The 24,389-nt window shown below is 51.8% G+C and overlaps 1 protein-coding gene and 1 long non-coding RNA gene across 2 annotated transcripts; one reads left to right on the top strand and one right to left on the bottom strand.

Moving 5' to 3' along the window:
• The first annotated feature begins 9,495 nt into the window (after positions 1-9,495).
• LOC129149476 (uncharacterized) lies at positions 9,496-10,749 on the top strand. The gene is made up of 3 exons (XR_008556379.1): positions 9,496-9,768; positions 10,008-10,104; positions 10,589-10,749. It is a non-coding gene; the product is annotated as an uncharacterized LOC129149476 (long non-coding RNA).
• A 6,217-nt stretch (positions 10,750-16,966) lies between these two features.
• LOC103286735 (dolichyl-diphosphooligosaccharide--protein glycosyltransferase subunit 4-like) lies at positions 16,967-17,161 on the bottom strand. The gene has a single exon (XM_008142303.3). The coding sequence runs from the start codon at positions 17,159-17,161 to the stop codon at positions 17,048-17,050; it is 114 nt and encodes a 37-aa protein (XP_008140525.2). The 3' UTR covers positions 16,967-17,047.
• Positions 17,162-24,389: the final 7,228 nt, after the last annotated feature.

Below are 24,389 nucleotides of genomic sequence, written 5' to 3'. Positions count from 1 at the left end.
GGACAGAGTCACTCACAGGGACCCTAATGGGGCTGACAGGTTTCATGAGAGCCTGGCAGCCTCCAGTGGTTCCTGAGCTTCATGTCTGAGCCTTCAGTGTCGGTGACGGAGCTGTGACATACAGCTGGTGAGGCCCCACAGTGAGGGGCAGGGCAAGGTGTCCCTGACAATGACTTGGGGTCAGGAATCCAGGCTCTGACCTGGCACAGCTGTTCAGCTGGGAGGATAAAAAACACACAATAATGCCAGTGAGGATGCTGGCTCATGTTGACTGAGGGCCTCCTGTGGGCAGAGCCTCACAACAGTGCTGAGACGGAGATCTTTGAAAAAAAAAATTAGCCCTAACCAGTTTGGCTCAGTGGATAGAGCGTCGACCTGCGGACTGAAGGGTCCCAGGTTCGATTCCGGTCAAGGGCATGTACCTTGGTTGCGGGCACATCCCCAGTAGGAGGTATGCAAGAGGCAGCTGATCGATGTTTCTCTCTCATTGATGTTTCTAACTCTCCCTCCCTCTCCCTTCCTCTCTGTAAAAAATCAATAAAATATATTTTTAAAAAATTAATGGAAGATCTCAAACAAAGGTAGAGAGAATAGTATGATGAACCCACATTTATCTCATTCTCTCAATTTTACAATTATCAGGATTTTGTCATGATTGTTTTATTTGTCCCTCCCTCCCTTCTCTCTCTTTCTTTCTCTTTCTGCCTTCCTCTCTCTTTTTTTATTTTTCAATTGACATCCTCTCTATTTTTAGTTAAATATTTTAAAGAGAATCCCAGACATCATGTCATTTCACCTTTGCATGCTTTTGTATGTATTTCTAAAAATATAGACGTTTTCTTACATAATTGCGAAGCCAGCATGGTATCCAAAAAGAGTGACTAACAATTCCTTGGTGCTATTTAACACCCAGCCTGTGAGGCAGCTGCCATAACTGCCTCCATTCCACAGATGGGGAAGCAAAACCGCTGAGAGGACACGTAACTTGGCCCAAGGTCACACGGCTCCTGAGGGCTGGGGATGGTATTGAACCCAGGGTGTCTGAGTTGCGAGCTCACCTTCTAAGTCACTCTCTCTGGGCCTCAGTTTCCCCCTCTGTAAAGTGGGGAATAGTAATGACTGCTTTGCTAATGCATGAGCGTACCATGCTATTCTTGCTCCTAACAATAACTATTAAAATAATAGTAAAATAAAGCAATCAGAACAATTAACAGAAAGTTGGCATAATTGCAAAGAAATATGACAATTCAGAGGAATTAAGGTCTTCGGAGTCCCCAGGTCAGCTCTCCTTTATTTCATTTCATCTTCACCGCAATCCTATGTTTCTCAGTTAACAGCTTCATTTCACAGGTGAGGAAACAGGGCTTCAAAGGGAGGGCATGTCTCCCCAAGGTCAGGCCACTGTTGGCCCACAGGAGAGGGGTTTGGAGCCAGGCTGCTCCCTTGGGGGTGGCAGAGAACCCTGGGCGTGCCTGGAGCTGAATGTGGCTCTGCTAAGGGTTTTGGGCCGTCCTGTCACCCCAGGGATGTGCCGGTTGAAATTATGGCTTGCAAGCAACAGAAACCAGCTTTGGTGGTCTCGGGCAGAATAAGAGCGTATTGAAAGGACGTGTACTGGCTCACAGAATGGACTGGAAGGAGAGAGTCAAGCTGGGAAAAGATGAGCGTGAAGCAGACCCGGGGCCTGGAAGGCAGCAACTGCTCAGAGGTCCCAGCAGGGCTTCCCCTGAGATGAGTCCTCTTCTGCCTATTTCTCTGCGTAGACAGCCTTCCCCAGACCTAGAACCCTGGGAGACGGCAGCAAGGGACCCAGCCTGGGTGGCATGGCCCCTGCCCACCATCGCAGGGGAGCATGGCCCTTTGGTGGATGGTTCCAGAGTGCTGGGCCACGCCAGGACTTGACAGAGGTGAAGTGGAGAGGGAGCTGGAGGGGGTTCCCCAGAGAAGACGCAGCCGGCTCTGGCTTTCACACTGTACTTTCGCTCTGGCCCTCGGTGTGTGAGTCACACGTGAAAGTCTCTTGTTTTGTGAGGCCTGTTCCTGCTGCTGCCACCTTCACAGCAGCTGCCATTTCGAGGCAGGAGTCCCAGACCACGGGCAGGGCCTCCCTCTGCAACGGGTGCTGCAGCGAGGCGAGCAAAGCGCTAGGGACTGTCATTTGGGGCCTGGTGTTGGGGGTGATTTTCCATCCTTTGCATCATACCAAATAGAATGCAAACAGTATGCAAATAAGGGGGTGCCCTCAAAGCCCAGCAGATGGGTAAGCTGCGTAGGGGCCTTGACTCTGTGCCTTCCAGAAAATGCTCAACCTGCTCACCCCCTGGGAGAGCCCTGGCCTCAGGCAGGTCGGGTTTCTCCGCGCCCTGGAAACCTGCTGGGCCACTGTAGGGTCTGTGCCCTGGGCACTTAGTCCTCCTCTACTCCCAGAGGGGCCTCCAAATCCTTCACAAGCGGGTGGGGTGGAAAGTCTAAATTAACCAATAAAAAGCGTTCAGCTACTTCTGTTCTCCCCACTTGTGGCCTCTGCACGGGGCCGAGCACACGGCCTGCTGGATGGGCCCAGGGTGAGCCCAGGGGCCAGGCTGTATGTACCAGCAAAGCCTGGGAAACATGAGCATCTCCCTTTCCACTCGGTCTCAACCCTGGGCCCGGACCACGGATTCCGGTGAGACCAGGAAGGCGATTGGGAACAGCTGACTCTATGGAGGCAGCGTGGGGGCTGTGTCGCACCTGGCAGAGCCCCTAGAGACTCCCCAGACATGATGCCAGGCCGTGCCAGGCTGCTCAGATGAGAAGATGAGCCAAGAAAGGGGATGAGAGGGACCCCAGGGGCCCCAGCCTTCCCACCTTATCCCTGAGAAGCCGGAGCACGTAACTTCTGAGAAGTTAAAGGGCTGGGCCCATCCAGGGGCAGTTCTGTGGTGACTAGAGAGCGGGTGAGACTGTCCCAAGCCAGGCCCAGTCAGAAGCTGCTTCTTCCGCCGGCCCCGAGTACACTCCGCTGAGAAGCCCTCGCTCTGAGAGTCTGGGCTCACCTGAAGCATACCAGCTTTCAACGAGTTCTGTCTTTCCCGCCTGCCTGTCTACTTCTCCCCCCTCCCTCCCCCTTCCCCTCTTCCCCAGGCTCTGTTTCACCCCTGCAGCAGAGTTTGACCCCTGGGTGGGGCTGTTGGGAACAAGGATCCCCAGAATGTGCCCCGCCCCCCCCTGCAGGCATGCAGGTTATTTCTAATAGAAATCCGTTAAAGCCCCCTTTTCTTCTTTAAAGATTCAGGTGGAAAACCCTGCTTCAGGAGGAGTACTTGGTATAATCACCTTAAGCATTTCACCCAACATTGGACAGAAGGATCCGGGCCGGGGCCTGCTGGCTGGAGTCCCCGGGTCCCCTTGTCGCTGAGCTGCGCAGTAGGAATTTGTTTGCCACTCTCTCGGCGGCCGGCCATTGCCCATTTCTACTTTTAAGAGCTAAGATCCCCTTCCCTACTTTTCTCCTTTGTACAAAATGACATCGATCCCCAGCTGTGCCTCACTATATTTGGAATGTTCATGCCTGTGTGAATTCCCCGGGCGCGTGTATCAACCTTTTGTTTTCTCCGGTTCATCTGCTCTGTGTCAGGAGACCTAGCTGAAGAGGTAAGAGGAAAGCAGGACAAGCCATGCAGGAAACCTCCGGAGCCTGGGACCAAGGATCTTCCCTGACGAAGACGGGGCTTGTGGGCAGGGCCCCACAGGGCACCGCCACCTGTCCAGGCGTGGAGGGTTGGAGGGTGAGAGGGCAGCCGTGTCAGAGGCTGGCAGATGATTGGTCCAAGAGAAAGAAATCCCCGTGTTTGCAAGACCTGTCTTGTGAGGGTCCCAATGGGAAAGCCTCCAGGAAAGGGACCCCCAGTTGCCAGGCAAGCGAGACAGGGACCTCCTACGGCATCAGCCTCTTTGTGCACAAGCACAGACTTTTGCTCCTGTCCATCCCCAACTCCCAGCCCTTAGAGGTGCTCCGTGAGGCCCGGTCACCAGCCGCCCCTCCACCTTAGATGTGGGTGTGTACAGCGGCAGGACCAAGCACCCTGCAGCCAATGGAATGACCGAGGGCCCGGGCTTCCAGGAAGAGGTGGCTTCCCTGTGCCTGAGCCCAGCCTGAGCGCCTGGGCACCCAGGCTCACCGTTTCATCGTCTGAAGGTTTATTTGAAAGAGTTTTGTGTTGTGGCTATTCTGGGTGAAGTTTTTGATGATCTGGTTTTGAAAGCCTTCCCGCCCCGGACCTCAGCGAGTTGCCATAGAGATACTTTAGAGGCGAAACAGAGCTAATGAGCTTGGTTGGGCCTTTTGTGTTCCTGAATGTTTTCCATTCTGAGCCCTGAACATATAATTAGATTATTTAGCATGGACTTTTTCTCTTATTGTAAATTAATTTTGAAACCCAGTTCGGAGGTTAATCAATCCAACCTGTATTTCCTTCCAAAAGAAAGCAGGATGCCATTGTCAACATGTTGGGAACAGGATGTTTGAGAACTTGGAGGTCTCACTGATTGCAGGGATGTGAACCTTGAACCTGACAGCACTAATGGGTGTTGATGTCTTTTTATTGGACGGGGACGTGCTTTGGAAGAGGTGAGATCGGACATGCTGGTGGGATGTGTGCTGGGGCCGTGAGCCTGTTATGGGCGGGGTCCCACAAACTCACAGCTTCCTTGGGGGGAGCTGCAAGCCCCTTGGCCAGGCCTCAGTGTGCCTGCTGCTGAGCCCATAAAATGTCTCCACACATGGTGAGGTGGGTGAGAGGGGCTGTCACTTGGGCGGGGGGGGGGGGAGACAGGCTAATGCTGCTGGCAGTGGCACATGCCTCCCCGGCCCTGTTTCTCCACTGGAATAAGTTCTGATGTTGTTCTCAGGGTTTCCCAAGCTTGGCACCATTGACATTTTCAGCTGGATAATTCTTCGTATCTTTGCTACGAAGACTGTCCTGCGCGTTGTAGCATGTTCAGCAGCATCACTGACCTCTACCCACTCGATGTCAGCGGCACATGCACCCCTCCCCCACTGTCCTAACACCAACAGTGTCTCCAGATGTTGCCGAATGCCATCTTGGGGACAGAATTATCCCCAGTTGAGAAGCACTGGGTTAAAACATAATGCATATTCATCGTATAAAATAAGATAAAAATAATCTCCAATTCCAGGATCCAGAGTAACCCCTGTTAAGCTTTTGGTGCACTTCGTTCAGACCCTCTTTTGCATGCATATGTGCATTTTTTCTTTTTCATAAAACCGAGGCCGCACAGGATGCTGTTTTATAATCTGCACAGTGGACATTGCCCTTAGTTGCCAGATTGACGCCACTGTACCCCTTTTTGAGGGTTAGAAGCACCCCGCTTCGGGAATGGCTGGCTGAGGGCTGGAGGAGAGGAGTGGAGCTCTCCAGGGTCTCATCTTAAGCTTTTTATTTTATTTTTATTTTTATTTTTATATATATATTTTTTATTGATTTTTTACAGAGAGGAAGAGAGAGGGATAGAGAGTTAGAAATATCGATGAGAGAGAAACATCGATCAGCTGGCTCCTGCACACTCCCTACTGGGGATGTGCCCGCAACCAATGTACATGCCCTTTGACCGGAATCGAACCTGGGACCTTTCAGTCCGCAGACCGATGCTCTATCCAAACCGGTCTCGGCTCATCTTAAGCTTTAAGGGTCCAGGGATCGGTGTGGTCCATCACCCACAGGTGGTGTGCTGTGGGACTGGCTCACACTCACCCTAGTGCCCTGCTTACAGAAAGTCACCCAGACCCGTTTCCACCGGCCCGGAGCCTCGCTGCACTCCGCATGGGCTCTCGTGGCCCAGCCCTTCCCGGAACCCAGCGGAGGCCTTTGGAAGCCCCATCACTGTGTGCTCCGCCCTGGACATGGCAGCCGTGGGGCCAGGGACAGCTCCTCCCTGCTCTGTCCATTGGCTCAGTACAACGATTGAAATTTCTTTTGAGAGCCAAATTTTTTAAACTTAAACTTCTTCTAACGCCACTTCTTCAGAATAGACTCGCCCAGGCCGTGGTATTTTGTGGAAGAGCCACACTCAAGGGGCCAAAGAGCCACATGTGGCTCGCGAGCCGCAGTTTGCCGACCACGGCCCTAGGGTGTTGGAAATGGGTTTCATTTACATCTAACTTTTCAGGACCATATCCAGCTCTATCAAGTGAGGTGCACCTGTGCCCCAATGACTCACAGGTACATTCAGGCTTGCCAAGGGCCAGGCGGCGGCCGCTCCCGACTCCGTCAGATCGCTAGTAGATTTATGACTCGGTCAGGAATCATAAACCACCTTTATCCCCTGCAAAGATGACTGTGCATTTGCTCAAAAGAGGCCTTTGCTGCAGGTGTCTTTGGTAACCCCTGGTCAAAGCTGTGAACCATCAGACGAGGAAATTCCAGCAGGACTGGTCCCCAAGGAGAGGCAAGGGCTGCGACCAAGAAAGTAGACTTGAATGGAGATCTGTGATGACCTAAACGCTGGTAGTGAATTGACTGAACTGTGTATCCATGTTACAGGACAGTACCTCCAGCCCTGCCGGTGGGACTAGTAGGGGGTCACTGGGAGGAACTGTCGTGAGTGGGGGAGTCTCAAGTCAGTGTTGGACTTCACCCAGAGAAACCTGCACATCTTCCGGCTGAGGAAACAGATCCAGAACCGTCAAGACGTTCCCCCGGGATTGAACAGCACGTGATGGGGAAGACAGAACCCCGGCCTCAGTCTTCTGAGCCTGGTCCCTGGCCCGGAGCCTCTCACACACAGTTCTCTCTTCCAAACAGAGAGAGCCCAAGACAGTGACTCAGAGGCCCTTGGCAGTTTTGCTGATAGATTTTTTTGTTTTGTTTTGAAGATCTGCCTCTATTAAAGTCTTTAGGAAATTATAGTGATTTTGATTTTTTTCAGACATGTTTGACTTACTCATAGTCTGGAATTCCCAGGCAGGGGGTGAGACCCGAGAGGCTGCTGAGGAAGTTCGGGCACAGGATTCGGGGTCAGATGGATCCGAGTTCCAGTCCCCACTCTGCCACGTACTCTGTGAGTTAGCTGCCCTGGGCCTTGATTTCCTCACCTGGTTTTGGTAACTCACACCAGCCGTCGGTTCAAAGATTGCTGGGGACTAAATGCGGTAACAGAGTGCTTGGCCTGAGGAAGTGGGCACTGGGGTTACTCCCTGGGCACCCGACCAAGCAGGAAGGCCAGGGTCTTGCTCGGCAAGCACGGCATCAGCCTGAACCCTGAACGGAGGCTTCAGACAGATGAGGAACTGGGCTTCCCGGGTTCAAATCCAGCTCCGTCACTGACCCGGGGCTACAGGACGTCCCCTGTCTGAGGCTGTTTTCCTGAAGGAAAAATAAATGCAGATGACGACAGCCACAGTGCGAGGACCTGTGTGTCCAGAGCTTGGAATGGTGCCTGGCATGCAGTGGGTGCTCAGGGATGATCATTTTATCCCCGTCCTGTTCTTTCTGCCCGTACCTGTGCTTCCGGCAGGGTGGCAACAGCTCGTGTGTCTGCAGAGCTGGAGGGAGAGTTTCCATAGCCCTGCCTCTGCCAAATATGGTGTGAACTTGTGCGTTTCTTGTTCAGTACGCGGCCGAGCCTTTGTCCACGTCGTTCCTTTGCCAGGAGATCCCTTACCACCCCATCCCCATCCACCCGCATCCCAAGGCCCAGCGCACAGTCAGAAACATTCACTGAAAGTTCACAGGTATTTACTGAGTGCCTACTCTGTGCGAGCCCCGCACTGGCGTTAGCCTCTCCGTTCTTTCTTCCCAGCCCCTTTCTGTCCTGAGCACTCACTCATCCGTTCCGCCCTGCCCTGGAGCGTTCACTTCTCTCCAGATTGTGGACCGTGAGGGGCCTGCAGACCTGCAGAGGGTTCGGCGGCCAGTTTGTGCCCCGGCAGCACCTCGGTCCTGGTCTTTTCTCCCCGCCACAGACCCACCCGGGGCAGCTGTGTCGGTCTCCCACCCTGAGCCAGCGGCCCACGGATCTGAGCATGCTCAGAAGGACTGCGGGGTACCACCCCGCAGTTGGGATTCAAAGCCCTTGAGAGGTAGCCCCCAAAGGAAGATGAAGGCTTTCGACTGTTGTTGTCAGTGTGTCTTCTCCTCCGTGGGCTGCGTGGAGATCAAAGTCTGAAGGAAGTGGAAGGTTGCTCTCTGACAAAAACACCATATTTTTAGAAGCACTCGGTGGTTTAGGATGTTTGCCCCAATGCTTGCCCTTCAGTGGCAGGGAGTGGGCTGGGGTGGAGGCTGCGACCTCCCTCGGAGGAGCTGTGGGAGTGGGTTTCTGGGCAGTGAGGGCCCAGGGAGGAAGCTGAGGGTGGGAGGAGAGTCCATGATCACTTCTCTTTCCCCAACAGCCAGAGTCCTCAGGCCATTGCTTCAGGGCCAAGAAGGAGGCGGGCGGGGGGGGGGGGGGGGGCCTGCCTGGCCTCTGGCTCCATCTCCTTCTTTCAGACACGGGGACACTGAGGCCCAGAGAGGGGCAGAGGCTTGGCCAATCTCCACCCCGCCCCCTCCCCATTCTCCATGTGGGAATTGGGGACTGGCACACATGAAGCCCTTAGAGAACAATGCATGCATTCTGTAATCAGGGCTAATTGGTGTGGTGAGGAGGAGGAGGAGGAGGGATGCCAGGCGTTTGGGGCAGCACATCGGTGGGTCTCTGGACCAGCTGCCGGGGACTAGCCCTTGGGGAGTCAGAGTAGCTCCTGGGGTCTGGAAAACGTGGGGAGGTGAGAGGATGCCCAGCAGCACAGGACGTGGGAACCAGCTGGCCTGCCCGTGGGGGATGATGGGAGACATGCAGCAGCGATGGGAGCTGCTGGGACAGGAGGCGACCTGCCTCTGCTCCCAGCGCTTTGGAGTCTCCTCGCTCCCTTGGACCATCATTTTCCAAGGTGCCTGGCAGAGGGAACTGCGGCTCCCTGCACCCAGACGGGAGTGGAGAGAGGCACGTTGGGGGGTTGCCCAGCCCTCCCCACCTCTCCCCAGTGCCTCTACCTTATAATCAGGGTGGCCCTTCCTTCATGTTTATGCCAAGATGTCAAACAGCCAGGCTATGATGGTGAGCTATAATTTATATCATTTTTCATATGGGTTATAGGCTCCAAGGCTCCAACTCCTTCAAATGGGAACCGCATTGGAGAAGGGGGTAAATCAAGAGGGCGGAATGTTAAGAAATCTGGTCCCAGGAAGCCACCTGCTTCTCATTTGGGATGTGCCTGGGTTTATTGTTTGTTTCCAGTGCCCGGTTGGTTTTCGGAGATGGCAGGGCAGCCACGGATCACTGCCCTTGCCAGGCGTCTGTGCTGAGGCCGGGGTGAGCCTCTGTTGTGAGCCCTCCCGGCCTCCAGTGTGCCCCACGCGAAGCTCTGCGGAGGCAGCTGGGAGCACACTGCCCTTTGTCTTTGCTGTCCCCACAGAGCAAAGCCATCTGGAAACAACTGAGTCTGAGCCCGGCCCGTGGGAGGCCTGGTGCCCCAGGCTGGCTCAGGGATCGAGGACTCTGGACACCCCCCGGCACTGATTCCTGCAAACCCAGAGGCAGTGCATCGACGTAAGCCAGGAAGGAGGCAGGCTGCAGTGAGGATGAGTGAACCGAAGCTGCACACAGCAACACGGCCGGGTCTGAAACACACCGTGTGGAGTGACAGAAGCTGAAAGAATACGTCAGCTTGATTCCATTCATATCAAGGTCAAAACTAGGCAAACACTATTCTGTGCTGTTAGGGAGGTGAGCTTAGGGGATAAAACTGAAGTTGGCAGTGATCACCCTAAAAGTTGGCTTGGTGGTAACCGTTAGTGAGAAGGGAGGAGGGGATTGGGTGGGGTGTTGGTGTGTTTAGGGGGCAAGCCATGTCCTAGTTCTTGATCCTAGAGGCGGCCGCAGGAGCATTCACCCTACTCATTCATAGGCTGTACATGTGTGCTTTATGTACTTTTCTGAATGTGTTATTTCTCGCCATAAAAAAGGCTAAGGAAGCAAAACCAGAGGGACGTTGAAAGACTGAGCGTGACACTGAGTGCTTCCCCAGTTTGCCTCTTCTCTCCAGCTCACGGCTGCTCACAGGTCCCTGGCAAGCTCCTTCCTTCTCCTCCCTCGGGCCCCGTCAGCCCCTCCCAGTGTCCACCAGCCTGGCTCAGCCCAGGCCTTCCTTGGTGCTGGTGGAATCACAGGCTAGGGGGCTTCTGACCCTCAGAGAGCCTGGACGCTCAGGAGGCTGTGGTCCCCCTTCTCAGGGGCCCTGGCCCACTCTGGGCTGAGCCCAGCACTGGCCCCCCGGACAAGTTCCCTGGCTCAGAGAGTCAGCACTGTCCCTCCTCAGGCCGGGAATGGCCAGAGCCACTTGGACTTCTCCTAGGTTCCTGCAAGACTGCCCACAGGCTAAGGGAATGGCCGCAGGACCTCTGTGGATGGCCCTGGGGGCCTCAGGCAGGAGGCCTGCCCTGACCAGACCAGCTCTCTCCGAGGGGTGCCCGGGAGCACCTTTCCTGAGAAAGAAGAGCCTGTCTTTATTTATTTATTTTAAACAATATATTTTTATTGATTTCAGAGAGGAAGGGAAAGGGAGAGAGAGAAACATCAACGAGGAGAGAGCGTCATTGACCGTCTGCCTCCTGCACGCCCCCCTCTGAGGATCGAGCTTGCAACCCAGGCATGTGCGCTTGACCGGAATCACACCTGGGGCCCTCAGTCCGCAGGCCGACGCTCTATCCACTGAGCCAAACCGCCTAGGGCCGAAAGGCCTATCTTTAGAACATGAAGATTTTTTTGAAAAAAACAAAACAAACAAATAAAACAAGAAAAAGAAAAATCTCTGATCTTCAAAGTTCTGTTTGCTCTTTTCATTTCTTCAATGAGAATATCGACAGATGAAGGCGGGCATCGCCCTTTAATGGGCAGAAGGAATCCCTCCATGCTGATGTTGAAGAAGCCGTGGGAGAAAGTGCGGAGTGGGGGCGGGCGGCTCCTGGGGGGAGGGGCTGGCTTCCTCCTCGCTCCCTGTTTCTGGGGGCAGATGCGTTGCCCAGGCCTCCTGGCTCCCTTCAGGTGAGAAATTTTCCACTGTCGCCTTATCTCGAGGCAGCCCGCCTTGCTCCTCGCAGCGACCACAGGTGCGCGCAGATCTGAGGCTCTGATCTGTTCCGTTCTTTGTGCCAAGCAGAGCAGGGGACGCGAACCCCAGCATGAAACGGCGCCCACAACCACAAGGCCCGGTGTGCGCCCTCTGAAACTGTAGGTAAAGACAATTACCGGCAATTTCCATAGCATGGTTTGTTTTTTGTTCAAAGGCCAGGGAGGCATTCTCAGCAGCAAGCCCCAAATATATAGTATTCCCACCGCACGCCGCCCTCAGAAATGTGCGATAAAGGCTGTGGTCGCTTTGTCCCGGCTCTTAGGCTCTTACTTTTAACAGTCAAACCTTCAAGTTTCATGTTGAAACTGCTTTTTTCTTCAAGTGTACTTTGATGGCTCAGATAACGCTCCACGATAAGGAACTGCCTTCAAAACCACTCACTGTACCTCGTGCCCACCATTCGGATGCGCATCACAAGGGAAAATCAGGTGCCCGAACTTATGAGAAGTTGGGTAGGGATGTGCTGAGTCTGTGAAATTCTCTCTGCTGCCTGTATTACAGGTTTTGCATAGAAGAGAAAAGGAAAGGAAAGGAAAGAGAGCCAGGCACCTACCAGAAGGGGATTTTGTGAGAGGAGAAAATGGTGGGCAGCGTCCTAGAAAGAGCCGTTTTCCCGGAGGCAAAAGTTGCTGAGAGTCCGCATTCACGCCCGTCCGTTTCCTTGAGCTGCAAAGACCCTGTGAGTTAGAATGGACAGTAGCCTGATGGAGTAGAACCACCCACAGTGACACTTCCTGACCCATCTCCTATATCCAAATAAAAACAAATTTGCAAGAAAAAAACAAACAACACACAAAAAAAGGAGAGACTCTGTGAGGCTGATGTCCAGTGGCCCAGAGAGAGACCTGGGGGTGCTGGCTCTCTGGGGAGGCCTGGCGGCTCTGCAGCCGTCGCCGCCGCGTCTTCTGTGGTCGAGTCGAAGCTGTCCCTTTGGCTCATCAGTGTCTAGAACCTACCAAGGGCTGCCCACACCCGGAGTCATTACATCACAACAGGAACAGACCCTCACGTGCGTAAGCATTGGTTGCCTTTTCACAGCACTTTCATGTCCATGATCTCATCTCCTATTGGATGGAGAAGGTTGGTGTCAGTGTGGCGGCCAGCACAAACCCATTTTTCGGACAAGGGAAGAGTGACTACAGCAGCCACAGCAGAAAATACCCCGAGGCCAGGGGAGGGGCTTTCCGTGGAGGTCCCATAACCGAGTCTGCAGAGACCAGGCATTTGCAAAGACCTCTGAGCGTTGGACCAAAATTGGTGGCTTCCCAAGTCTCTTAGCAGACAGCACGTTGGCTGCTGACTTCATGTTTAGATTTGCCTGTGCTCTGGGACCCCTGAGGTCCCCAGCCTGTGGGGCAGAGATGTTGGAGCTGGCTTGGATCCGAAGAACTGAGGCTTGAATTTGGAGTGCCTAGCCCTCTGGGCCTCCTTACCGTGTGCGTCTCCAATGGTCAGGCCCTAGGACCCCCAGGGGACTCCTGGCTTACCGGCTGTGTGACTTCCAGTGAGCTACTCTACCTCTCCGGGCCTCAGCTTCTTCATCAGGAAAATTCAGGTGTCGTAGGAAAAGCTCTTTAGGATCCCTGCCATACATGACAGTCCATGGTCTTGTGATTCTATGAACTACCCTGGATTTGCATAAGCATAACATTGTATAGGTTTCAAAGTACTTTCACATACCTTTCAGCAAGTTATTTGATCTTGGCCACAGCTCTGTGGGGTGGGCAGGCAGGCATGTCATGTTTTCATATCCCCATTTGAGAGATGGAGAAATCGAGGTACAAAAGGATGAAGTGCTAGCCGTAGAAACCCTAGCACGCTGGTGCTGGCCAGGACCTGAGCACACCTGTGGGGATTTCTTGTAGGCAGCCCATTTGGTCCGGTGACCCCTACTGTGCCATCCTGGAGGGGACTGAGATGCCGGCCAGAGCTCCAGGATTTGGTTTGGAGTGCCTGGTCCTCTGGGTCGCTTTACCGTGTACATCTCCAATTGCCAGGCCCTAGGACCCACAGGGGATTCCTGGCAGCATTCCAGGAAACGGGCTTTCTGAGGTGACGGCAGGGAATCCCTGTCCCAGCAGATTCTTCCCCTCAGCCCTTTCCTGTGTGTCTACACCCCATACCTTGGATCATATAGGTTCCCCTCCTGGGATCTCCTTATTCCTGTAGCCAAGCAAATTCCTAGCTATCCTTAAAGCCTGGATCAAAGAGCCCTCCTTTGAACCAAGTGCTCTGCATACATTGTATGTATTTATTTTAAATAAAAAAATAGTTTTATTGATTTCAGAGAGGAAGGGAGAGAGAGAGAGAGAGAAACATCAATGATGAGAGAGAATCACTGATCGGCTGTCTCCTGCACGCCCTCTACTGGGAGTCGAGCCTGCAACCCGGGCATGTGCCCTTGACCGGAATCGAACCCGGGACTCTTTCGTCTGCAGGCTGACGCTCTATCCACTGAGCCAAACCGGCTAGGGCCATACATTGTATTTAACCCTCTTTGTTTCCTCATCTGTAAAATGGGAATAGCAATCCCCTCTAACATCATTTATCCCCCAGTTTACAGAGGGGGAAACTGAGGCGACGAAGGCTAAGCCATGTGCCTGAGAACACAGCTGGTCAGGGCTGGAGACAGGGTTTGAACCACCTGACTAAGAAGCCCAGACCTATGCACCACCCGACACTGATTCCTCTGTCCCCTTCACAAAGCACTGAGGTCCGCCCCTTCCTTTTCTGAGCGCTCCCAGCCTCAGAGGAGTGTGTTCTATGGGGCTCTCCCAGCTCCCTCTCTGGGCGCTGAGTCCTGCAGTTCAGGGGCTGTATCCTGTTTGGCACCATTCACTCCACACACCTGCCTGGCACATAGTTGGTCTCGGGAAGCCCTTGCCAGAGGAAGGCTCAGTGAGGGAAGACACCTGCGGGGCCAAGGCCAGCTGGGCCACAAGCCTGGGGGCGGCCGCTGCTTCCGGCTGGTCCAGCGGGGCCCGCTCCTGGCCATTCCAGGCTCTCGGGCACTTGGAGCGCAGCAGCGCTGTGGGACGACCCAGTTTGTTTTTCTCACACCGACACAAACTTCTAAGTCTTCTGGCATGTAGGATAACATACTAGTTAAAAGCACAGCGTCAGAGCCCTGGCCAGGTCGCTCAGTTGATGAGAGCGTTGACCCAATACACCAAGGCTGCAGGGCACATACAAGGAGCAATCAATGAACGGGTAAATAAGTGAAAATGCAAATTGATTTCTCTCTCTCTTTACCTCTCTCTCTCTCAAATCAATAAATAAAAATTAAAATAAATAAATAAAAGCACAGGGTCAGGGTTGGGCACGCTGTCCCCCATCCATTGTGTGACCCAGGGCAAGTGACTTCATGTATTTTGAGAATCTAAGACTCCATCCCTTGTAAGGTTCCACCCAGAAAGAAAAACACTCCCTGCCAGTTAAATATACTAAGCCATCAATTGTAAGACTTCTCTCCAGTTCACAGGTGTTAAGATGTGCATAGACATTTCACAAAAAATAACATACAAATGACTGATAAACACATGAAAAGATGCTCCACATTAGCAGTCATCAGGGAAATGCAAATGAAAACCACGATGAGATACCACCACCTTATTCTTCAGAACCGCTAAATGAGAAACTGACCAAACCTGGCGTTGACGAGGATGCGAAGTGACTGAGCTGCTGATAGGACTGTAATCCTTTGGTAGTTTCTTGAAAAGTTAAACAAATATCTATGATATGACCCAGACATTCTCCTCCTTGACATTTACCCGAGAGAAATGAAAACATATGCACACAATGACTTGCACACAAATGTTTATAGCAACTTCTTTTGTAATAGCCCAAAACAGGAAGCAACCCAAATGTCTACCAACGAGTGCACGGATAAACAAATTGTACCGCGTTGTAGTCCATACAGTGGAACAGTGCTGAGCGAGTCAAAGGAAGGAACTATTGCTGTTTGCAACAACCTGGATAAATCTCACAACCATGATGTTGGAAGAGAAAATCTCCACAAAAGAGAGGACATATTGTATGATTTGATTTCTATAAAACTCTAGAAAATGTAAAGGAATGTATCTGGACCGCAAGCAGGTTGCCTGGGCCTGGGATGGGAGGAGCGGGGATGGATTACAAAGAGGCATGAGGAAACGTTGGGGGGTGATAGGAATCCTTGTGGCAATGATTGCATGGCTACAAACATGTCAAACTTATAACGTGTGCACTTTAAATATTGGGTAGTTTTAGTATATTTCAATTATTCCTCAATAAAGTTGAAAACTCTATACATTTTAGAATGGGATGGTTTCATTGTTTGTGACCCAGGAATATTCTTTTGAGGCTTAAATGAGATAAGGCGTTAGCCCGGTGTCTGGTATTTTACCTCTGCAAATGGCTTGCAGATTTTATTCCAATAGGAGGTCCCATTACAGACAGGGGCCTGGGGCTGGGACAGGTCCAGGACCCGGCCCGGGTCTCCCAGGGAGTTAGTGCAGGGCAGGTCCGCATTTCCAGTCTTGAGTGAGTCCCCAGCACTGTGCCATCTGGCACTGGCCTGACCCCAAGCAGGACAAAAGGGGACAATCCCAGCCTCCAGGACCTGGGAATAGGCTGGCTGTCGGGAGCAAGGCCACTGGGCACGGGGACTGGAGAATCCCTTATCACCTGATGTTGGGTCCTTATCGAGGATGATTGAGAGCCGTGAGCACCGTGAGTTGTCGCCGCCCACCCTGCGGCCTGTGTGCGTGGTTCTACACAGCCTGCCTCTGCTGGGCCCCGTGTCCCCTGCAAGTGAGTGATTCACAGCGAATGTGAGAAGCCCCTACCGCAGGCTGTCTTAAGGGCAGGCCAAGATTCAGACATTACTCACAGCTTCCAGTACCTGCCTGAGTTCAAACAGGAAGCCTGGTTTTTCCTCTTATGTCAACAACAGCCTTTATTTCTCTCTTTCTATTCTGGCCTCTGGGCTCTCTTGTTGAGTGGGTTTCTTGGGGTGAAGACTGGGGTGGTTAGTGGCCTGTGGGGCTTACCAGCAGATGCTTGGCTAGAGCCCTTCGACTGGGAGGGCCTAGGAGATTGCTTTGTGCAGCAGCTGGGAAAACGGCTAACTCATCTATGGCTCTGAAAACAAAGGGAACATCTGGCCGGGCACATAGTAGGCCTTCCCTACATGTTTGTCCAACTGCTCTAAATTGAAATGTACTATGTTCCCAAACCAATGCAGCTCCTCCTAGGTTCCTGGCTCACAAACATCACCTCCGCCTGCTCCCCTGGGCCAGTCACACCGGAGGCCTTGTCTAGCCTTTCTACTCCCTCATTCCCCACCCGAGTGAACACTGAGTCCATTTGTCCTGACCAGGGCGGGGGATCAAGCCTGCAACCAAGGTACGTGCCCTTGACTGGATTCGAACCCAAGACCCTTCAGTCCGAGGGCCAATGTTCTATCTACTGAGCCAAACCAGCTAGGGCTATATGTTTCTTTTTACATAAATCTGAGTTCTACGTATCATTTAGCAACTTCCTTTATTATTTAATGGTACACATCTTGGAGATCTTTGCACATCAATGTGTGAAAACCCACCTTATTCTTTTTTTTGTTTTTGACCACACACACAAAAAAATCTATATTTTTATATTGGGGGGAAGGAGTAGAAAAGAAAGCAGGCACTATACTGGGCCCTACTTGGTGGCAGCTTCTTGTGCCATAGGGTTCAGGAAGACTTGAAGACATAAAAGTTGTTTGGGAAAACCCAGGTGTAGTTACTTTACATGCTGTGATGGGTAGAAGGGATGAAGTGAAGTGTGAAGGCCCCTCACACCCTCCATCTTGCCTCGACTGTGCCCTGGAACCCTGGGGCGGAGAAAGTGCCACTTTCATTCCTGCTTCTTGGGATTGTTGACGGCCACGTAGTAACAGACAGCGACAAGCCGGAAGGGCGACACGCCCAGCATGTCGGCGAAGATGGCGAGCTGCATGTCTGTCATCATCCCCACCAGCGGGGCTCAGCTCCGGCGCCGTCTGCACACTAGCTCAAGGTAGGAGCCCACCTTACGCTTTTTAATGGCTGCATAGTGTTCCCAAGTGTATATATTCCCACAGGTTATGTACTCATCCCTTCACTGAGCCACATGGTTTCCAGATTGTCACCATCACAAGCAAATCCTTTTATATGACCCTCAGCCTAGTTCAACTCAAGGATAGGAGGTATTGAAGTCCAAGGGCAAAGAATGTCTTCCTTCCTTCAGAACGCTGATGCTTAAATTTAATTGTGTGCGAGAATCACCTGGCAAGCTTTTAAAGCTACAGGTTGCTGGGCCAGATACCTGGGGTTTCTGATTCAGTGAGTCTGGTGTGGGCCTCAGAGTTCCCAGGTGAGGCTGCCGGATCAGGGACCACACTGTGAGAATCAGTGCGCAGCCTCCACTTACCTGGAGGGTCACCTGACCCTTGGGAGACAACGGGCAGGAGAATTCACCCTGGGCTCTTCCCTCTGCTGAGGAGTGGGTGTCCTGCTGGGCGGTAGGGCTCTACAGGCCACTGGTAATGGGTCCAGAGGCCTGGTTAGCAATGGGTCCAGGGGTCTGTTCGGCAGATCTTCCAGCTGGGCCTGGAAGCCGGGGACCTGCTGACTCTAGACATCCTGCAGGGCCAGCCTTTTCTGCGCACCCACCCCTCACCCCTGCACCTCACCCCAGTCTTCCCTGTGGAGCCTACAGAAGGGCTCCAAGGCTGGTGGTGAGCTGTTTACACAGCGTGGTTGGGGAGGGCTCTGAGGTTTTCATAGAAGAAACGACAGGAGCCCACATCCCCAGAGAGGGGCTCCTACAGGTCTGGAGGTTTCAGGACCCCGAGGCACTCTTTGTTCCCAGCTGGGCTGCAGGAGGTCACCCGGAGGTTGGGGGAGAGCATTGCTGGGGTGGGAGTGGGGGAACCTGGACACCTGGTACCTAAACACATCCCCCGATGGCTTTGAGAGGGACACTTCTGTACCTGAGGATGGTCCAGGTGCAGACTGAGGGTCAGACCCCCATGGACAGTTGATCAGTGCCTCCTCCCCAGGGGGAGCTGAATTTTGACACCTTGCAGCTCCCCAGGTTCCTTGCCCTTTGATCCCCAAGGGGCTGTCCATGAACCTTAGCAACCTTGATGTCAGAAAGAAGCTTCCTCTGGACTGCTGGCTTCTGTGTGGCAGGGATCAGAAGGGAGGCGGGAGGGAGCCTCAGGGGCCAGGCCAAGGTGGGGTGGGGGGTGGGGAGGGGGTGGCAGTGTCTTTGGCCTCGGGAGAGCTGCTCCAGGCCCCTCCCTCAGCGAGGGCGAAGTTTGGATCCAGCTCTAATCTGGTGCAGAAATGTTTGAAGCCGGCTGCTGTGCCTGTTCTTTCTGGGTTAGTTACACTAAAGTCTTGTAGGTCTTATCTGATTTTTTTTTCATGGTTGTAATCTCAGCACCCAGCACACAGTGAGAATCTAGCAGACCCTTGTTGAACACATGAAAAATGAACAAATAAATATCTTAGAAGGTGCCTGCAAGATGGGCTGGGGCTGCTCATGCCCTGGGGTTACCCTAGAGCCAGCTATTCAGCCATTTGAGGCCCTTTCTGCACGCCCCGGACGTGGGGTGCTGGGTCCCACCACCAGGAACACCCTCTGCACAACCTCCGCTGAGAAGGGGACCTGGGTGGGGGGGACTCTGCCTCCTGTGCTGGGGTTACCAGCGGAGGGCGGGGGTGTGGAGAGGAGGGGCTGTGGTGGACCTGAGTGGGCCCAAGGTCTGGCGGCTCCAGCTCAGGGCAAGGCCACGCTCTGCCGAGGACCCCATCGCCCACGCCTCCACCAGCCTGCACTCGCGCACTCGGCAGTAATAGTGGAACTGGGGGGAGGGACAGGGACCGTTTTAACCCTTTCAGACTCAAAACTTAACTTTCTCATTTCTTTCAAGACACTCGCTCCCAACCCAAAAATCGAAAGTCGAGGCTGGGGGAATTCTGCTCGGTGGAAAAGCTCAGGGTGTTACTTCTGATCTGGGTGAGGCCGGGCCCACGGCTGCCAGCGGGCGCCGAGGTCTGCGGATCAGGCCCTGGGTGGGGCTGAGCCAGGGGTCGCGGGGAAGGGCTTCCGCTCCCCGGGGCCCCCCCTGCCCCCCCCCGCCCCGGCCCGAGGGAAGAGGATGTGCCCACCTGCCCAGCGCGCCCCAGGCACGAGCGCCCCTTCCGGTGGGGAAGGGCGCAGCCCAGGAGGCGTCCCTGATGGGCCCCGGAGCCCAGCCCCTTCCCCTGAAGGCCCCACACGGAGCGCTTTGAAGTGGCCGCGATCGCCGCCCCCGCTGCGCCCCCACCCTGGCTGAGGCCGGCGCTTTGCATGGGAATGGGCCCCGAGGCACCCGCTGGGCGCCCTTTGTGAATTCATCCCCCGGAAGGCCCGGCCCAGGGGTTGCTCCGGGGTAACTCGCCTCTGGGGGGGCAGCACCTAGGCGGTAGGGTTAGCTCCGCAAACCTCTGGACGTAGGGCGCGACCGTCAGAGCCCCACGGGTTCCTCTGGGCCCGGAGGACGCGGCTGGGCGGGACCTACGCACCGAGGTGGGTTCGGGGTGCGGGGACTAGTCCTCGTTGGCCTAGTTGGCCATTTGGGCAACATATTTGTATCAGAAGTTAAAAACCGTCAGACCTCGCATCAAGCAGGTCCCTGCTGCTAAGAAAATAACCACACACAGGTGTGCAAAGGTGTCTACACACAGCACCTTGGAGCTGCTTAGCACGGCGGGGGGGGGGGGGGGGGGCGGGATCACCAGCAGCAGAGACTGGTTACATTCACTGATCCACTGGTTTACCAGGGGCCAGATACCGCTGGAAAAACCCATGACTCCAAAGCATTAGCGACGATGACATAGAAGAACATTTGCTACTAGAAATGCTCTTGGTATGACATTAAAGCCATAACTCTATGGACCTGTATGGGGAAAAAGACTGGAAAGTATAGGATACCAATTTTTTTTAATGCTTTTTACCATAATCACGTATATCAAAGCAAATGTTATTGAAATAAAACTTCAGTTCTGAGACTATAAAACAAAGTTTTACCAGATTTCCCAATTTCTGAATTTGCACGGCACCCTACAAAACACTTCAGCAAATGTTTCAAAACAGCCTCCAGTCTGTGGGGTGGGCGGGCGATCCTTGTGTCCCCATTTCACGCTAGAGGAGACTGGTGCCGGGGGAGGTGCTGGATGGCTTGTAGGTGAGGGGCAGAGCTCTCCGACTGTGTCTTCCCACAGGCAGGGCTCCTTCCAGTCTGCAGAGGATGCCTTGGGTCAGGGAGCGGGAAGTGGGGAGGAGGCTGTGTGCAGAGCCCTCCTGAGCAGGCCACGCGTCCCCACCAGGTGTGGCCAGGACCTGGATATTCTTGGCTTCCTTGCCACGGAAACGTGACAAAGCAGGAACATGACTCCCAGACTGTAGTCGGGTCCTCCAGAGGCCCCTGGTCTGGGTTTTTCATCCTGCTCTTCCCTTGGTTGCTTCTCAGGAGACCTGGGTGGTGGCAGGAGCTTCTACAGGACTTGGACTTGTCAAACATTCAGCTTTCTTTCTAGAAGGTGGTGATTACCTAGTTATGGGAGGGTCAACCCACCTCTATGTGGTCATCATTCCAACTGCCCTCCCCATCAATCCATTCACTCAGGGCTGGCCCCTCATGGGGTTAAGAACAGTCCTGAATTGTGAGGGCATGGATGGTGAGAGAGAAGTGTTGAGGAGAGGGCTGTTGTCTTGAAAAGTATTCGGAGAGTTTGAGCTCAGTTGCAATGCTCCAGTCATTGAAATGGGCCTCTGTCTTTTAACATAGGGTTTAGAGAACACTAAAAAAATTTCCCTTTCCTCTACTTAGCTTTGGTGATCTTTTGATGTTCTTGCTGCTAACTTGGCAGTTTATTACTCTAAGTCATTCTATGCTTCTGATTTCTTTAACAATCATCTTTGCTTTCTTTTGAAAGCACAGTAAAACCGTGGGGGTGAGGAGGTGGCTGTGTGGGTGGGAGTTTTGCTGGGGCCCCCAGAGGGTACTGCTACTAAGTAAAATTTGCTTTTGCTAAGACACACAAAATCACCTCCCAGAGAACCTTCTATTCCCCCGTCTAAATTCACTTTGGATGAATTTACTGAATCAACATAGAGATTTTTAAAAGATTGAAAATAAATGAGGGAGCACTTTCTCAGTCGGTTGACATTTGGCTTCTCAGCAATTGTCATCCATTTGGCTCAAATAAACTCACTAAAAAAAAAAAAAAGAAAGGAAGGAAGGAAGAGAATAAATAAATGAGAAAAGGAGAACAAGACACATAGGCTAGAACTGTGGTCGGCAAACTGCGGCTCGCGAGCCACATGCGGCTCTTTGGCCCCTTGAGTGTGGCTCTTCCACAAAATACCACGGCCTGGGCGAGTCTATTTTGAAGAATTAGCGTGAGAAGAAGTTTAAGTTTAAAAAATTTGGCTCTCAAAAGAAATTTCAATCGTTGTACTGTTGATATTTGGCTCTGTTGACTAATGAGTTTGCCGACCACTGGGCTAGAATAAGCAGGTCAAACACCTCTAATATGAATTTCAGAAGAAGAGAATGGGAAAGAAGCAATACTCAATGGCTACTAATTTTCCAGAACTGATGAATATATGAATTCTTAGGCATAGTGATTTCTGAGCAGAAAAAATATAAAACACTCCCTACCTTGCTGCTCTGTAGTGAAATTTCATGACACTAAAGACAATGAGAAAATCCTAAAAGAAACCACAGAGAAAAAATTACCTCCAAAGAAATGATCATTAAACAGCCTTCTCATCAGCAACAAAGGAGGTGAGAATACTACCTTCAAAGTGTAGAGAAAAGAATCTTCATCCTCAAATTCTACTCTAAACTACAAGTTGTTCAAGAATGAGAGAAGCCCTAGCTGGTTTGGCTCAATGGGTAGAGCCTGTGGACTGAAGGGTCCCGGGTTCGATTTCAGTCAAGGGCATATGCCCTGGTTGTGGGTTCGATCCCCTGTGGGAGGCATGCAGGAGGCAGCCTATTGATGTTTCTATCTCTCTCTCTCTCTCTCTCTCTCTCTCTCTCTCTCTCTCCCTCCCTCTCCTTTTCACTCTGGGAAAAAAAAAAAAAAAGAACGAGGGCAAGCCCTAGCCAGTTTTGCTCAGTGTTAGAGCGCCAGCCCACAGACTGAAGGGTCCTGGGTTCAATTCTGGTCAAAGGCATGTATTTTGGTTGCAGATTCGATCCCTGGCCCCAGTCTAGGCGCATGTGGGAGACAACCAATCCATGTTTCTCTCTCATCATTGATGTTTCTATCTCTCCCTCTCCCTTCCTCTCTGTGAAATCAATAAAAACATATAAAAATTTTAAAAAATTATCAGCGAGCCCTAGCTAGTTTGGCTCAATGATTGAGCGTTGGCTTGCGGACTGAAGGGTCTCGGGTTTGATTCCAGTCAAGGGCATGTACCTGGGTTGCAGGCTTGAACCCAGCCGGGTTGGGGCACCTGCAGGAGGCAACCAACCCATGTGTCTCTCTCACATCAATGTTTCTCTCCGTCTCTACCTACTCCTTGCTTCCACTCTCTCTAACAATCAATGGAAAAAGTATCCTTGGGTGAGGATTAACAACAACAACAAATTATGAGTGAATACTATAAGCAGCTTGGTGCCAATAAATTTGAAATTTCAAAAAAAATGGATAATTTTCTAGAAACATGTAAATGTATAAAATGTATAGAAAAACAGAAATGTTCTATCCCTTGTATCAGTTATGTATTGCTAAGGAACAAAATCACCCTAAAGCACAGTGTCTTAAACAGCCGCCATTTTATTTGCTCATGCTTCTGCTGGTCAGCAGGCTGGCAGGGCATTTTACAAGAACAGGTCTTCTGTGGGTCTCACCTGGGGTCCCTGAGGCCGTGGCAGCCATCAGCAGCTCTACTGGGTCTGGATGGCGCAGGATGGCCTCCCTCGCCTGCCTGGCAGTTGATGCTGGTCATCAGCTGAGCCTCATGTCTCCATCAGCTTATTCCTGCCTCTCGTGCTGGCAGAAGCAAGCAGCAGGATGGGGTAGGCCCCAGTGCACAAGTATTTTCAAGCCTCTGCTTGTGTCATGTTTTCCAATGTCTCATTGGCCAAATAATAACAAATCTTGGCCCAAGCAAGTCACTGAATCAATGAGGGAGGAATTATACAGGGTAAGGATACAGGGAGGGGCATTCATGGGGGGCCTGTTACTATAACAATCAACCAAAACTGTTATGTAAACATACAAATCAACCCTCCCTAAATGTGGTATTCCACATTAGGTGCTGAAAAAGGACGTTGAGGAAAAATTGGTGATATCCATATAAAGTCTGGTAATGTACCAATCTTAGTTTCTTTCTTTCGTTCTTTTTTTTTTTTTTTTTTGCTATTTTGGTTCCTTTTTGTTTTAGCCTGCAGTTTTTTTAAAGTTTATTTTTATTGTTTACACTATTACAGATGCAATCTTAGTTTCTTATTTTGACAAATGTACCATTGTTATTACGTAACTCGTATATTAGGGGGAACTAGGTGAGAAGAATAGGGGAACCCTCTTTGCTACCTTTGGAAAACTTTTCTTTAAATCAAAATTAATTCCAAAATTAAAAGTTTATTTTTAAAAAACAGCAGCAACCCTCCAACATACTGAAAAGCAACTGGCCTAGATAGTAATTTTTGCCAAATTATTCGAAGAACAGATATCCTTCTTTTATTTAAATTGTTACAGAAAATTGAAAAAAGAATGTCTTCTAAAGATTATATTAACTTTATGAGGTTAATATAAATCTTTTAAAATTTTATTATTAATATAATAAAATTATAAAAAATATTAGTAGTCCTCACCCCAGGATATTTTTTTCCATTGCTTTTCAGAGAGAGTGGAAGAGAAGGAGGGAGAGAGAGAGAGAGAGAGAGAGAGAGAGATTGATGTGAAAGAGACACATGGATTGGTTGCCTCCCGCACGAGTCCTAACCCGGACTTGGGGATGGAACCTGCAACCCAGGTACCTGCCCTTAACCAGGAATCAAACCCAAGAACCTTTGGTGTGCAGGTCAACACTCTAACCACTGAGCCACGCCAACGAGGTTAATATAATCTTTTTTAAAAATATTTTTTATTGATATCAGAGAGGAAGGGAGAAAGATAGAGATAGCAACATCAGTGATGAGAGAGAATCA

The sequence above is a fragment of the Eptesicus fuscus genome, chromosome 6 (assembly GCF_027574615.1).
Source record: "Eptesicus fuscus isolate TK198812 chromosome 6, DD_ASM_mEF_20220401, whole genome shotgun sequence".
NCBI classification, from domain to species: Eukaryota; Metazoa; Chordata; class Mammalia; order Chiroptera; family Vespertilionidae; genus Eptesicus; species Eptesicus fuscus.
The sequence above is the reverse complement of the archived record's forward strand: the minus strand, read 5'-3'. Positions and strand labels throughout refer to the sequence as shown.

Bases quoted from the DNA above. Each gene is read 5' to 3' on its own strand.
- LOC103286735 (XM_008142303.3), bottom strand. From the start codon at position 17,161: ATGATGACAGACATGCAGCTCGCCATCTTCGCCGACATGCTGGGCGTG.